This window comes from Solanum dulcamara, chromosome 6 (assembly GCF_947179165.1).
Source record: "Solanum dulcamara chromosome 6, daSolDulc1.2, whole genome shotgun sequence".
Lineage (NCBI taxonomy): Eukaryota > Viridiplantae > Streptophyta > Magnoliopsida > Solanales > Solanaceae > Solanum > Solanum dulcamara.
In genome coordinates this window covers 5,711,590-5,728,270 of record NC_077242.1, presented here as the reverse complement: position 1 = coordinate 5,728,270, position 16,681 = coordinate 5,711,590, and the positions used below count along the sequence as shown (strand labels likewise).

The following is a 16,681-nucleotide window of genomic DNA, read 5'->3' as shown; positions in this document are numbered from 1 at the left end:
CCCAATTAATAAAATTGAATCTCCAAATAGTAGGACATATATATATATATATATTTTTTTTCTTGCACACAAGGCTATGACTTAGTAGTTAATGATTTGCGGAGGCGAATATAGTCATTTGACTACATATTTATTTGAATGACCCGTCTTTAATGATAATGATTTGTATTTAAAATCATGAAATCTCAAATTTAAATTTGAGCAAAAATAAAAATATATTTTTTTCATTTATTGTAGCATTGATAAGCATATACATAGAGAATATTGGTACTACTAGTTGAGACCAATACCAAATTTATATATTAAAAAAATACTACTTTTTTGCACTTTGCAATACAATTAAACATATTTCAGGTATTGTATGGTGTTGCTTTTTTCTAAAAAATGAGAGAACTCGGATTTTTGACTCATGGATATGAAAAAATATTTCATAAAAAGTATTTATCATCGAATGAAATTTTATGAAGCGCAAATTCAAGTGGATATGAATTTTTTTTTCCATAGAAAGAATTTTTCATTGAATGAAGTTTTATGTGGCGCAAATTCAAATTAGACGAATCTGAAAAATAGTAAACCTTTTACCCTAGCAGACTTATACTACTACACTGCAAGTCTGCGACATACATAAAAGGGACCTCAGTTCCTCATTTTCTCCCTCTGCTTTCTCTTTATCCCTCTCTGTAACACTTGCACATTATTTGGCTGCTTCCCACTTTACAATCATGGCGGCGGCGGCGGCGACTTCCTTCTCCATCTCCACTTCTACTCCTCCGTCGTCATCATCATTATCATCCAAATCCCTTAAACCTTCTCTTGCTGGTAATTTAGGGTTTCTATCCTCATCAACTCCGTCGCTTAAGCCACTCAGAGCTAAAGTCGCCGTTTCATCTGACAGCTCAAGCTCCGGCGGCGGTGCGCTTGCGGCTCGCATGGTCTCCGCACCTGCTGCCGTCAAGGCTCCTGCTTCGTTCGATTTTGAAACATACGTTTTTAAGAAGGAGAAAGTAACCCTAGCTGGAAATGATGAGGTTCATTCTTCCCCCTCTCCATAACTGTATTAGGATTTATACGTTTAATTGACAGAATGAATCAATCTAGTCTAATTTAGCTTGAAAATTGGTTAAATTGACGCTGATGAGCTAAAAGGGGTAAACGAACTGGGACAATGGGAGTATTATCTTTATGCTATTGTTTTTGAAGTTTTTGAGCATGATGTGTAATATGGAATATTGTGGTGCAGTACATTGTGAGGGGAGGGAGAGATTTGTTCAAGTATTTGCCGGATGCTTTCAAAGGAATCAAGCAGATTGGAGTCATCGGCTGGGGTTCTCAGGTATATCTCATGGATTCAGTTTTTGTTAATTCCATTTTTAATTAGAAATTGCCTTACTAATTTGAGGCTTAAGTTCATTGTTTGATGTTCCCAAGTCAGAAATGACTAGTATGAGATGTTCTGATTCCAAGGAATTAATTGGTATTTCCAATCTAAACTTAAGGAAAAAGTTCCTTTATAGTATACTTTAGTGTTGTCTGTCTAAAGTAAAAAGAGAAAGATGATATTTTTGAGTGCGTAAAAATCTTGGTTAATAGAATTTTTTGAAGACTCCTTTTTTCTAAAACGTTGGAATCTGGTAAATATTCCCCTTCTTTTTCTAACTTCTTGGTGAGCTATTATCTGTCGATGTATTAAGGTACCCAGCTTTGAACCACTTTTTTCTGTTGCTCTTTCTGAATTGCTCGTAACACTTCATACTAGGTTGAAATTTTTTTCTGTCAGCTATTGGGTTGTAGTAACTAATTGTGAGCACGGCAAGTGTGTATATCTAGTTTAAATATGGTTTCCATGAGTTATCTTCGTCGAATTTTGGTGAAAAGGGGAACTTTTTCTCTTATGTGTGAGATAAATATTCTATATGCATTCTTTCATGTTTTATGCTCTCTCTTTCGGTGTTTTGAAAAGCAAAAATGGAGAAATGGAGCACACTCTTCTTTGGACTATGGGTTAAAATTTATGAAAAGTTAAAAAATGTCAAATATACATTAATGTAGTGCTATACATATTTCAACTTCCAATTCAATAATGTCAATATTAATCCAACTCTCAAAAGGTTGAGATTGAACGAGCCTTCAAACATTTATTTTGGATCACTTTGCGCATCATTGTTTAAACCACATTTCTCTGAACTGCAAAGTTACACCCATGAAACAATAACCTCTTGCTCGCATTGCTTCATCACTATAAGTGACTAAGCAATGGCTTTTAACAACACTGTTTTTTTTTTCTATATTCAGATTTGCTTAATAAATACCATTTCATTTGTAGGGACCTGCTCAAGCCCAGAACCTGAGGGATTCTCTCGCAGAAATAAAATCTGATATAGTTGTTAAGGTAATACTTCATCTTCTTCTGCTTTTTCCTTGCCATCCCACAGAGACATATAACAAGATGTTGCTTGATATGGTGGTGAATGTGTGAATTGGTTGTTATACTTTTGGCGTATTATGTTAAGCTTACAAGTCTAATTTCTGTTTTATTTAGATTGGTTTGAGAAAGGGTTCAAGCTCATTTGCAGAGGCCCGCTCAGCTGGGTTTACTGAAGAGAATGGGACCCTTGGTGACATATATGAGACTATCTCTGGTAGTGATCTCGTGCTGCTTTTGATTTCAGATGCTGCTCAGGTTGGTCATTATTTTAGCCTCTGTTGTTATTGTGGCAACATTTGGTAATTTCAGTTTTTAACAAGTACATTTGGTAATTATGTTTTTTGATAGTTACATTTTATTTAAGGTTTCCTTCACATAATAGTTCAATGTCTTGGGTAACTAAGTAGATTATTTTTTGTTGAGTCTACAATTTATTTGGACTAAGATACAATATAGTTTATGGTATTTTGTTCTTCATCTTTTGAAATCACATTTACGTTTGGGGTGCTCAAATGTGAGAATTACAATGTTGGGGCCAATTTTTGTCTTGGTATAACTATTGCTGAAGCATAAATTTTTAGTATTTGGAATCAATGTAAACGGAAGCGTTCTTGGGAGCCGGGAGGGGGGGGGGATTAAAGCTCCACAAATGCTTCAAAATGTCAGGTGAATCTCTGTTAAGTGTTAACACATCTAGATTAATGATTGCTTAGCTGGCAGTTTATTCTTTAATCAATGTGCAGATAGCACCCTTTGTTTCATTACTGCTCTGTCTAATTTTCTGATGTATGTGCAGGCTGATAATTATGAGAAAGTGTTTTCTCACATGAAGCCAAACAGCATACTTGGGCTTTCACATGGATTCCTCCTTGGCCATTTGCAGTCAATGGGCCTCGACTTCCCAAAGAACATTAGTGTGATTGCTGTATGTCCCAAGGGAATGGGTCCCTCAGTCAGGAGATTATATGTTCAAGGAAAAGAAGTCAATGGTGCTGGAATTAATTCAAGTTTTGCAGTTCACCAGGTCTCTTCTAATGACCTTTCTCTACACTCTTTCCGTCCAGCCATTAGTCTTATGTTCAATCAGATGTGATGCCTTTACTATCTCCAGGATATTGATGGAAGGGCCACAGATGTTGCTCTAGGGTGGTCTGTTGCCCTTGGTTCTCCCTTTACTTTTGCTACTACTCTAGAGCAGGAATATAGAAGTGACATTTTTGGAGAACGAGGTAGTGTGTTTTCAAGTCTATTTCTAGCTTATTGAAGCTGTTATGGTTGAGTAATTGGTTCCCTCATTAGGCATTTTACTCGGTGCTGTCCATGGAGTTGTGGAGTCACTTTTCAGAAGGTACACTGAGAATGGAATGAATGAGGAGCTTGCATACAAGAACACTGTAGAGTGCATAACAGGAGTCATTTCAAAGACCATTTCAACAAAGGTTAGTCTTCGATTTTATCTTTTTTACGAGTATTATGTCGAGGAAGATACTTATATGTCATTTTTGTTAAGTCCGCCCTAAAATTGTTCTATGCACATGTATCCATTTTCCAGGGCATGTTGGCTGTGTACAACTCATTGACTGAGGAGGGCAAGAGGGAGTTTGAGGCTGCATACAGTGCTTCATTTTACCCCTGCATGGAGATTTTGTACGAGTGCTATGAAGATGTAGCTACAGGTAGCGAGATCAGGAGTGTTGTGTTGGCTGGCCGTCGCTTTTATGTAAGTCATGTTTGAATCTGCAGTTTTATAATATTCACTTGGGTGGGTTTAGACTTCGGTTTAGTTTAGTTCTTAAAAGATTAGGTTTTGAGATGTTTCTGAAGAACAATTCTGGGGAAGTTTTGCCAAGTGGATTAGTATGAGAAAATGTTTTCCCCCCGGTATATTTGGACTAGTTTTTGTGAGACTTTTGGTTTTTCAGTTAAAGGAAATTAAGTATGATTCCTGAAAAGAGTCTGTTTTAGAAACAAACACAATTCTTTCAGTTTAGGAGAACTATCTAAAAACTTTTCTAATCAAATGTGGCCCTTTTTACCCTCTCTCAGCTATGAGAATAGCTGAAGGGTGGTTTTGCCCTCCATATAACTTTCAGATTACCTCCTACTACTTTAGCCAATGTGCCTTTTTTTGCTCAAATCTTAATTTTGTTCACATGTTAGGCCTGGTAATATAAGGTCTTCAAGGGGATACAAGAACAACAACATACCCAGTGAAATCCCACAAGTGATTTTATCTTTGGTTCTGTACATGCAGGAAAAGGAGGGCTTACCAGCCTTCCCAATGGGGAAAATTGACCAAACAAGGATGTGGAAGGTTGGTGAGCGCGTTCGAGCAACACGACCAGCCGGTGATCTTGGTCCTCTGTATCCTTTCACTGCTGGTGTCTTTGTGGCATTGATGATGGCGCAGGTTAGCATTTCTATTTATACACCATCTTTATTCTATTTTTTATGCTTGAGCCATGGAAGTAGATACTTACATGATATTTTAGGATATGCGTGAAGTGCTCTTTTGCTCTGGTTGCTTTCTCTTCATTTTAGAATAATCATATTTACTCTTTTGCTCAAGGGTCTTGGATTGATACTTTTAGGACATTCAACTCAAACGGTGTTAGCATGCCACTTGAACATCTGAATCTAGAATTGAGAAAGTTTGCTTTTTGAAGAAATTTTTGCCTGAGACTCTTTGGAACTCAAATGAATCCTACTAATTTTTTTAAAAAAATTTCTATAAAATCACAATGGAAAGAGTTCCCAAATGATGAAAGATTACATGAATATGATATGTCCTGTTCTCTGATACTCTTTGTCATCTAAAAATTTGTCTTTGGAAAATACACACAGATTGAGGTTCTGAGGAAGAAAGGTCACTCTTACTCCGAGATTATCAATGAAAGCGTCATCGAGTCTGTAGATTCATTGAATCCGTTCATGCACGCTCGTGGAGTGTCATTCATGGTTGACAATTGCTCTACAACAGCACGTTTAGGTTCCAGAAAGTGGGCCCCTCGCTTCGATTACAATCTCACCCAGCAAGCACTGGTAGCCGTGGATAATAACGCCCCTATCAATCAAGATCTCATCAGCAACTTCTTTGCAGATCCTGTGCATGGCGCTATTGAAGTGTGTGCTCAACTGAGACCAACAGTTGATATTTCTGTAACAGCTGATGCTGATTTTGTCCGCCCTGAGCTCAGGCAATCTGCTAATTAAGGGCTTTGCAGGTTACCTGGTGAGCAAGTGAGAATTTTGTGGAATTGTGCGGTTGAGACTTTATATTATTGATGTGTGTTGGTGAATGCAAGAATGCTTAATTTGAATCTGTTAGCTTATAAGAATCTCTCTTTTTCGTTGCTTAGTTACGCTAGTACTAGCACTTTCTTTATGTAGCCTTTTGCTTGAATAACAGGATAAACGTATTTTGAAATTTGGGAACCCTTTTAACTATAATATGGCAGTAGCATCTTTCAATCTCCACATAGTTGCACTTGTTTCCTCAAAGAAATGCATCTACAACAAACAACGTACTTGGTGTAATTTCACGAGTGGGGGTATGGAGCAGATAGAGTGTATGAATATTTTATTCCTACTTTGGAGGTACAGAAGTTATTTCGACCAATGGCTAAAAAAAGAAGGCTGGAAAAATAAAAATCGACAGGGCTACAACAAAATAATAAGCTAATTGAAGTATAAGAAACAATAGATAGTAGTAACAAAAATCTAAATACAAAAACTACCATACTAATATTTGTATGAAAGGAGAAGCTAGGCAATATACAACTACCAACTAATTCTCTACCATAATTCATGCCACTCAATCATCAATTTGTCAAAATATTAATAAGTCTTAACTAATTCACTCTTTTAATTTTTTTCATGTATGTTTGTGCTCAGTCATATATGATTAAAATACATGTTGAAAATGGCCAAAATTTCAGGCGTGTACTCCTGGACACGGAAACAAAGACTTCATTCATATTAAGACCCTGAGAATACTAAAAGCAGCACTGAATTCACCTGGATGTGAACACAGAGTAAAAGGAGAAACTGCAAAAGTCTAAACTAAATACTAATTTCATTATTTTCAGTCCATTGGCAAAGCACTAACAGTAACCATGAAATACATCCATGGGACTATTAATTTTACAAAAGAATTGGTAGCCAGGCTACTAATCCATAAACATGTGAGCAAGAAACCTGAACGGTGATTGATGTTCTGAGTTTCAAAATTATTTCATGTTTTCTTTTTGTCACCCTGATCCCAAGAAGACAAATTTCCTCTTTCAGGGTAATGGATGTAACTAATCGCTGTGCCAATGCCAATCGTATCCTTGTTCATTTTATGTTAAGGTCGCAATCATCTTGTAAAGCAACTTCAGAGAAGAGGGACTTGAATGCACCAAGGGAGAATTCAGACAGATTCAAAGCAGCATTGGCAATTGACTTGTCTTCCTCAAGTATTTCTATTTTGTCAGATTTTCCCTGTATGAATGATGCATGGAAAATGCTACAATTAGTACAGATGAGAAAATAAGCAAGATAGAGTAGAGAGTGCTAAAATACGCGAACAATGGACATAGTGATATAATAATTAAGCATCGGAAACCAACTTCTTTGTACATCGTGGAAGAGGGTAGAAAAGGAACGCAAATGTTTATCAATTATATTGTATTTGTATAACCAAAAAAGAAGGAAAAGAGAGGAAGTATCTGTCTAAGCCTACCACATGATCCTTCACAAATTTGGAAAAGATATCAGTTGCTGTAATGGGAAAAGTATGTTTTGGCCACAACATTACAGCAGCAGAGAGTGTGTTTCTGCTGTCATCATGTGGAATATCTGCCATAAACTTGCAAATGGACTGAGTAACAGGTACATTAATTTTGTGGGTTTGACTAAGCAACTAAAGCAAGTATGAAATGCACGCATACATATCACTACAGTTGTGGGATCCAGCCGCATAGATAGAAATAAATATAAAATGGCAAAAAAGGTATCCGATGAAGTTCAAGAGGTGGTTCAGTTGTTTGATGTGGATGAAACCTTGAATAAAAAAGAAAAACTTGGAAGGTAAGAAAGTCTAAGGAGGTCTGATTTCTGTTCTATGAAGTAATTCTCTTGTGGCATTATTTTATTGTAGGACAAATTATTCCTCCTATAAGTATGTGCTTATTAAATTATTAGTATGACAATCAAGAGATAGAGAAAGATGTAGTTCTCCATACAACAACAACAACATACCTAGTGTAGTCCCACAAAGTGAGGGTGGAGCGTACGCATACCTTATCCCAACGTCAGAAATGTTGTTTCCAATAAACCTTCTGCTCAAGGAGTAGTTCTCCATAAGGGAAGAAAAAGAACTAGAGTGAGTAGTATTCTTGTAAGGGTGTCAAAGAAAATGTATTCTGAGTGTCTATAGCCTAGTGGATTTCCTCTTTTGGGAGGGCGAGTCTCTCCAAGACTTTGAAACTACCATTGCAAAATTTTCAACTATAGTGATATTGTTTTGCTCCTTTTGGGTTGTGAAAGAAGAGTTTTCCACGCAAGAATATCATTGTCCTTCCTTACTTTCATGTTTCTACTATGATTATCATCCCAGTGTAAATCCTAGAGTTTTAGCTAGTATAGGAACGTGAGAAGGGGTTTTCATAGGCACTGGCATACGATAAGTACTATTTATATGCACAAGAATAAAGTAAGCGCATGCATAGCCATTTGCAGTGTTGTAATGGATGGGAGATGACGAGACCCTTGTATACCTAACCATCGATGGGGTTGCAATGGATTGGAAGATGTGAGACCCCTGTTTGGGTTGAGATGTTTTCTCAACAGGAGAGTTGGGCCAAGGTTTTTACACGATGTAGTTCTCTGTGAGGGAAAAAAAAGAATTTAGGAGTGAGTGGTACTTTCGATAACCGAGAAATCCTCGAGGTCCCCAGCACACAGTTCGAAATTCGGTGGATAAAGGGTCCACCCTTCTGCTCTTTTCCGCTTAAGTATCAAATTTTTGTGTGGTAGGATTCAAACCTGTGATGGTATCTAACATATTACTTACCACTAGACCTGTCTTGGGGGAAAGGGTGAGTGGTATTACAGTAAGGGGTCGTTTGGTAGTTGGTTTGGAGGTAAGTTATGCAGTATTAAATCATGTATGAGTAATATCACGTTTGGTAGCTAGTTAAGAGGTAAGTTATTCATGTACAAAATTAATATGGTGTTAGGTTTGCAATTTGGAAACTTCCATAACTACTACATGTATAAGGTGGAATAACTAACCTCTGCATTACTAATACCTGCATTAAATAATACACAGATTCCCTCATACTAATCCCTGCATAACTCTAACCAGCTACTAAAGGACCCCCCAAGGTATTAAAAGAAATGTATTCTGAGAGTGTATAATACCAGTGGGTTTTGGGTATTCAGTTTTGAGTGGGTGAGTCTCAAGGACTTTGTGATACTCGGAAGTAGCAACTCTAAAATACCCTGTTATAGTGATATTATTGTCTTCTCGAGCTGTGGGTTTCCCCTTAGTTGAGAAGGACTTTCCCCATAAAAATCTCGTTATCCCTCAGTTACTAAGACAAACCAGTGCAAAATTAATTAAACAACTATATTTATCACCTCATCGTGTGATCCTCTGATGTAACCTACAATCACAGCTTCCATTTTGCAATGCTGGATCTGCTCGTCACTTGAATCAACTATACAAGCTTGCTGAAATGGAGTAGAAATATCAACATGGTTATCTTTAAATCAGGAAAACATATATGAAGGAGAAATTTAAAGTAGCAGCTGATAAAAGATGAAAAGCTAATGTACGTCAAGCAGGAATTGGACTATGCAAATAGAAAAATTCTAATTACAAGCAACATCATGCATGAAGCAATTAAAATTCCTCAAGAAAATTACTGACAAACTTTTTCTTCTACTAAAGAAAACCAGGAAACTTTTTTTCATTGCTTAAAACACACGCTCTTCCAAAAATTGTGCTACATTATTTGATGCTTAGTGGTAGCATGTCAAACTATAGATAGCAGGTGTCCATTACACGGAGACACATTGAGTACCGCTGCAATAAGCACTCATAACAGTCATAATACGTGTATAGATAAACAAAGTATTCCACAATATCCTAAACTGAAAACAAAAAAAACAACCATAATAGGACAGGGAAAATTATAAGCATCCAACAGGGTCAAGTGAAGAAGCATTGGGTAGTTTACTCACAATCTTCCTCTTAGAACTGCAGCAACCATGTCCCCATCCAACGCCAAGAACAATCTTTATGAACTTGTATGCCTCAGGTTTTGCCCAGCCAAAATAAACTCCAAACACTTGATCGGGTAGAATAGATGGCCCATCATCTGGATATGATCTTTAGTCAGAAATTTTATAGTCTAATAACACAAATAAGAAGGAATCAGGGAGGGGGGCATGGGCTTTGTCCAAGACCTGCAAAATCAAGGAGGAGGCCGTTTTTGTACAGACCCCTGAAATGAACAGGTTCAACCAGCAACGCATTATCAACCCCTGCAAACATTAAATAATAAACGTTGAATCATGCTAGCAGGACCAGAGAATAAAGTAGGCATTCTGGAAAGAAACATACAGTCTTCAAATGGTGGGAGACCCCATAGTTCCGGCTTTAACTCTAGGAGTGAGCGAAGCACAGAATCAGCTATTGAATATTGATCAAATTCAGAATGGAAAGATGGTACAGCTACCACCTTCATTCCAGCAGCCTTCCCTGCCTTGACTCCGATGCTGTCAAAATTATTGGGTAAGGAACTACTGTCATATCAATTTTAGTTAATAAAAAAATTCAACAGTCGTGCATTAACTGTACAAACATGTTCTCAATATGTTAAATCATGAATGATCAGCAATCAGTTCACTGAAGAGAAAACCAAAACAAAAGGAGCAAGTCATTTTAATGAAAAACAGGATTACTTTGATTCCTGAGAAAATAATTAAGGGTAGAAATGAAAGTATCCTGAAGCCCTTTACATGCATTAGTGTGTACAGCTTAAGCAAAATTGTCAGCTTTGACTAGAGTTAAGATGGCCCGTCTTCACATGTCATGTGACTCATGTTTAAGCTGTTTCTTATTAGCAAAATCATACGCTAAAATAGATCACCAGCCTTTGATGCTAAGCAACATTAAAATTAGTTTTACACACTGCAGTGATTAAGACTTGCATGTGTGTACATGAATCAACGTCTTATTTCAGTCTTGTCCAGAAATGATCAAAACCAAGAGGGATTTATGGTTAAAGCCTCATATCCTAAGATTAGCATAAGCCTCATACTCACCCCACTGACCCCAGTTGGCGATTAATATTTCTATTAGAGGTAAAGTAACTTAACATGTTCCATGCACCAGGTATGTGAACTTCAAGAACCGAATTTCACACACTTATCTCAAATTCAGTTTTCAGTCCCACAAACATTATCAGATGAAATTACAGAGTCATGATATCAACATATGTTGAAGAGTCAAAATCAAAATCAGCTAGGAGAATGTGTTTAGCTAGTCAAGTTAGCTATTGATAGTGGCCAAAAAAAGGAGGAATGGCAACTTTTTGAGGTGAATGTTAATCTGCTATAAGTTTAAGCAGTAAACTAATGCTATACTGCTAGTTATGCTGATCTCTACGATGTGACGATGTAAGTTTGATCCTTGAGAATAGAAATACAGGCACTAACCTGAAAGGTGGATGATTTCTATCACTCACTATCACACAACATAGGCATGTAAAGAACTGTCCAACTTAAACAAGAGCCACTTACACAGAATCCTCTATCACTAGGCAGTGAGCTGCATCTGCACCCATTTGTTTTGCAGCTTCCAGAAATCTAAAATCAATTCAAGAATTCATAGGAAATCAGAAGGCAAAATATTAGCTCGTGTGTGACACCATCCACCAATGGAAAAGAAGTTCAGGTCTGTCACTGATATATGAAAAGTTTGCAAGTGATTTTTAGACTAATAGTAGCTTCTGAACATGTATCAATCAATCCACAAATCCAGACTCTCAACAGGAACAAAACTGTTATTGGGTCTATAAGATTTATTTTAGACATTATAGGAAAAGAGGAAACTAATTTTAAAATGGAATGCTGCATGTCAGTCCTGTTACCAATATATACCAAACAAACTTTTTTTTCTATACCCGAGAAAATCCCCCAGGCCAGTGGCACATATTCTGAAACTCAGTGGATAATGGGGCCTCCTCTGTACCCTTTCCCCTTTGAATAAAAGGTTTCTGTCTGCGGCTGGTTCGAACCTGTTATGCACGCCTACACTAAACATACTTTCTTTTTGAACAAGTATATTTAAAACTGTCACTATGTACAAGACCAAGAATAACAAACATAGAATACAGTAGAACATAAGATTAGAAAAACCTACCGACTCCTAAAAAAGCAGAAAAAATGAGATAATGTGTAATTTTTAGGTAATTTGACTCCAACGAATCAGCTCCAATTTAGCCCAGACATTATTAGAAGATTCAAATGACACAAGTTTCGGGGATGCCAGAGGGGGCAGCTGCTTCTTCTTCTAATATCTCATGTTATCAGAGCAGGACCCGTCTCACCCAATGTTGGACCCCCAAAATTAAAATTGCCCATGCACCAAATGCAGCACTAGGCGTGAGGTGGGGTGTTGAAGAATGACACAAAAGTCTCATATTGGTGGTTAATGAGATGGGTGGGCTCCTTATAAGGCTTGGACAATCCTCCTCCCTTTGAGCTAGCTTTTGGGGTGTGAGTCAGGCCTAAGTCCTAATTTAACACTTAACAATGAAGGTTTAATTGATTTGTTAATTATTGAAATTTTATCCATCTTCTGGGAGAAAAGAAAGAACGAAGGGAACCAGATCTTTGTTCTTTAGCATCCTCTGTTTTGTAATGAACATTCTAAAATTCTATTAGGATGCTCTTTTCTAATATTGTTTAATTGTTCATATAGCTATTAGTTTAGACTTATAAAGCATGTAAGTTATTTATAATTACTTACACAATCATGTAATTGTGTGAGAAATACTGGTGTTCTTTTTCCACCTTTTTCTCTGTGAGTTAATATCTAAATTTTCATTACGCGTTGCATCAGGCACTCTTTACACTCAAAAACTATTGTATTTCTCAACTATAGTCTAACTCTTCTTTGTAACAAGTATTTCGTTTTTGTTACAAGTAGGGAGGAAAATTTTGCCCCACTAAGCCACATCTTTAGTACCTCCTATTTAATTATCCCTTTAAAATGATAACACAAAAACTGGAAATGTGGCTAAAGGAAGCTATATACTCTGTAGCAAGTGTTATCTACGCGAAAGGAAAGTGAGAACTGTTAAATCATTTAATCTTGCACTGGAAAATAGTATTGATGTTGTACATCATGTTCCCACAACATTTCAACATCAAATGGGCCATTTATGGGATCGACATGGGTTTTCCACAGTTAGGCTGGAATAAAGATACAGAAAATTCAACAAAAGCAAGGGCAAAGAATGCCATTATGTCTATTATGGCTATGGGTCATATGGAAGGAGATTAATAGAAGACACTTTAAAGGAATTAGCTATAGGGTTCATCAATTGAAATACTTTTGCTTACCTATTTAGTCTTTTTGGTCAAACCATGAATATCTAAATAGCAGAGATCAAATGATAGATTTCCCTTAACTTTATGAGCTGCTGAAAGAAGAGTATGATGAGCAGTTTGTACATGCTTTTGTGATTAAGCACCGTCTTGGTTCTCTAGTTATCAATGAAACATTCTTAGATTTTCTTCAAGAAAATGTGATAACACAAACTTTAAGAGGAATAGAGGATATAGGAGTATGTCAATCTTATGCACAGTAGTAACCAGATCTATTCAGAGTATCACCCACAGTAGAAAGCCTAACTTACATGTCTGGAGAAGGCTTCCCTGATTTAACCTGGTCACTTCCAAGAATTACGGAAAAACATTCTATCCAACCTAGTTCAATGAAGAAAAAGGATCATGTTAGCTTAAAATATACACCTTCACAAGAAAATAACTGAAAGAAAGTTGATGTGCTGACCACGATTGCAAGGTCATAAGGTGACCTCATTAAGGAAGAGAAGGAATCATTTCTTTTTAACAATAAGATGATTCAATAAAAATACTTTACGGGTTTTCGAGGCCTTTAAAAGGATTCATATTCTTTTAAAACTGATTTGATTTCAGGTGGAACATTGAGAAATTCAGTTGAGTTATCAGTGCATACAAGAAACTTGGGCAAAGATGATAGTGGTAACCATTCCATTATGTACACTAATAATCCAACTTCCAACATTAAATACTCTTTTTATGCTTCTTCACATCCTTTCATAATCCAACTTCCAACATTAAATACTCTTTTTATGCTTCTTCACATCCTTTCCACAAAATTAAAAGATAGAACTGCAAGCAGAGAACAAATGGGATGAAAAAAAGTTACAAAGACGCTACATGTGTAACAACAGAGAGCAACATCCAATGAAGTGCCAAATAAGGTAACAGCTGGCGGAAAGAAGTTTCTCACTCCTAAGGAACTGTCTTATGGACTATTTACTTCGAAAATAACACTACTAATTGATGAAACAAGAAACAAAGCAGCATAATGAAGATAAACTACGTTATACATTAATTTCTTGATGAGTATAGCACAACCTTCTTGGCGAGAGACTTTCCCATCTATGTTTTTCCTTTTGGAATTTGAGGCAAGGGCAAAAGGAACTCCATGCTTATGGAAATGTCTTATAAGGCGATTAGCACCAGGAAGTGCTTTCGCTTGCAACCACCTGCAACGAAACAGGGAAAAAAAACTATATGTGAATACTTGTTGAACATTTGCTTAATTATTGAATATCTTAAACATGTCAGTGCAGGGAAAGTGATACTAGTTAATCTATCACACCCTCAACATTACGTAAGATGATGCGCAAAATTATTGACAAATGGAGTCGACTAGTGCGTAGTGTTTTACTAGATTCTGTTAGTTATACAGAGCAGAGCATTAATATTGTGAGGCTAGTAAAACTATTAAATATGTCATGGCAACAAGTATTTCATCCTCACCATGTATCATTTAGAATCAAAGACATTATCACAGAACATTTCAGCTCGAAGACATTAAGAATACAACTTTATAACACAGTGTAGGAAAAAGGGAAGATGCATGTGGCTCTTGAAGCAACACAAAGATGACTTTTATCCAACATGTAAGAGGAATAGGAGAATGTAAGGATCAATAAACCTGTTACTTCCAATATGAAGTAAAATGAAATGAACAAATATGATGATAGTTTGTAAGAAGATGACATCAACCAACACAGGCGGATCCAAGATTTGAACTTTGAGTTCCGAATTCTACCTTAACCTATTGTGTTCGCCTGTTCGGACTCTATGTTTTATACTAATTTAGTGGATTTTGTAACACATATATTTGGTTTGAACCAAAGCTATTGGTTTGGACATAGAGTAGGATTCAAGATTTGAAGTTTATGGATTCTTACAACGACCTCAAGTTAATATAAAATTATAATTGAGTTCACATTCAAATATTTATAGATATTTAGTGGATTTCTTAATACATATACAAGGTAAAGTAAAAACGACTGAGTTAATGTGAACTTATAAGTTATGCTGTATATCCGACTCTGTTTGGATGAACCCATAACTAATGCACTAGGTCTGCCACTGTCAACCAATTATGCTTTATAGTTTACAAGAGAATATCATATAAGAATATATCCAAAATTAAAAGTATCAGCTAATATAGTGACTAGTGAGAGACATGGTTTAAAAAACACTTACTTGTCATGATAAAAGGGCATGATTGCTTGGATATACTGATCGGGCGTGAGAGGGAGGTCGTAATCACTGACAATGCCAATAGCATACTCTTTCTGGGTCATGCCCAATCTTTTCTTTTCCTTCTCCTTATCTGGCACCTTCCCATATCCAGCCAAAAATTCCTTCAGAATTTCCTTTGTCAAGTGCTCTAAAACATACACATCCAAGATTTCGTATCAGTGGCCACGATTAGAGTGAGGTGCATACAACAACAACATAACCTAGTGTAATCCCACAAGTGGAGTCTGGGGAGGATGGTGCATACGCATCCTTACCATATCTTATGCACTTCACTTTTAAAAATGTTTCTATGGGCCTAATTTAGATTATAAGTTAAAGAACTCAAGTCTTTCTTTGTTAAACTCCATTCAACTTAAATTGAATCACACAAAATGGGATTTAGAGAGGTACCAAGGGTGTGACCTAGTGATCAATAAAGTGGATTGGGAATCATGTGATCTCATATTCAAATCGCAGCAAAGACAAAATGACTTGATGGACAAAGCTACCTAATACTTGTTGCTGGTGGGAGGTGCAGGTGGCAAGTATCACGAGAAACTCGGCAAGCTGGCTCGGACGCTACAGTTATCAATAAAAATGGGACTATACGCATACATGGTCCGAGTCAAAAGCATGAGTCAGTTGAGCTCATTGAAAAGGACTAGATCCCAAAACACAATAAACACTACTCATGCTGCAGACCCAGAAAAAATTAAACTAAAAAAAGACAACGGGAATGGAAAAAGAGGACCTGTGCTCAAAAGGGTACCATCCAAATCAAAAATAACAGCTGAAATTTGAGTCTTTCCATGTTCTTCTGCAGAATGAAGATCCCCCATTGTTATGTCAGAGAAGTTTTAAGCTTGCTGTGAAATCTGATGAATGAGCAGAGGAAAACAGAGAATATGAGGGATTTTAAAGAAATATTTTACGAAATGATCAAATTCCAAGTTGCAATTGGGCAAAGGTGCGAAATTACAGAGTGTGGGGGAGCTTGTTCCCGCCTTCCAAAAGTATTTATTCGGTATTCCTCCACTATTGGAATGTACCGAATAGCAGTAGGTATATCCTAAAATTCCAAAATCCTTCTTGTCGTCTTCTCCGTTTTTTCAGTGCTCTTCCAATCAACTTGCACTTTGCATTAACTAATTTAACTTGTACACAGTGGCCGCATTCCCAATTTCAAGATTTGAAAACAGTCTCTCGCAGAAATACAAAATAAGGTTATGAGTAATAATGGGTAAATTTTTTCTCGAATTTCGCATATAGCGGGAGATTTAATATATCGAACGGCGCTTTTTAAATTTAAATTTGGAATTTTAGGATGAATTTTTTGTTGAGGAAGTTCGGTAAAGGCTCTCTCATTCCCTAGATCTACCCCACTCGTAG

At 36.7% G+C, this 16,681-nt stretch overlaps 2 protein-coding genes across 3 annotated transcripts; one reads left to right on the top strand and one right to left on the bottom strand.

Annotated features, from left to right (window-relative positions):
• The first annotated feature begins 566 nt into the window (after window positions 1–566).
• LOC129891269 (ketol-acid reductoisomerase, chloroplastic) lies at window positions 567–5,783 on the top strand. The gene is made up of 10 exons (XM_055966567.1): window positions 567–1,028; window positions 1,241–1,333; window positions 2,324–2,389; window positions 2,540–2,680; window positions 3,222–3,449; window positions 3,537–3,654; window positions 3,725–3,864; window positions 3,978–4,145; window positions 4,680–4,835; window positions 5,270–5,783. Exons 1-10 carry the CDS (start codon window positions 723–725, stop codon window positions 5,636–5,638), a joined length of 1,785 nt encoding a protein of 594 aa, XP_055822542.1. The 5' UTR covers window positions 567–722; the 3' UTR covers window positions 5,639–5,783.
• Window positions 5,784–6,483: 700 nt separating this feature from the next.
• On the bottom strand, window positions 6,484–16,440 carry LOC129892264 (bifunctional riboflavin kinase/FMN phosphatase-like). 2 transcript variants are annotated; one of them, XM_055967825.1, is made up of 11 exons: window positions 16,272–16,437; window positions 16,044–16,167; window positions 15,254–15,440; window positions 14,108–14,238; window positions 13,342–13,411; window positions 11,219–11,284; window positions 10,038–10,192; window positions 9,881–9,958; window positions 9,656–9,792; window positions 9,050–9,142; window positions 6,484–6,907 (listed from the first exon to the last, which is right to left on the bottom strand). In XM_055967825.1, exons 2-11 carry the CDS (start codon window positions 16,129–16,131, stop codon window positions 6,761–6,763), a joined length of 1,152 nt encoding a protein of 383 aa, XP_055823800.1. In that variant the 5' UTR covers window positions 16,132–16,167; window positions 16,272–16,437; the 3' UTR covers window positions 6,484–6,760. The 2 variants fall into 2 exon arrangements, with proteins under 2 accessions (XP_055823800.1, XP_055823801.1); XM_055967826.1 differs by lacking the exon at window positions 11,219–11,284 and having other exon boundaries at window positions 16,044–16,440.
• Between the last annotated feature and the right edge of the window lie 241 nt (window positions 16,441–16,681).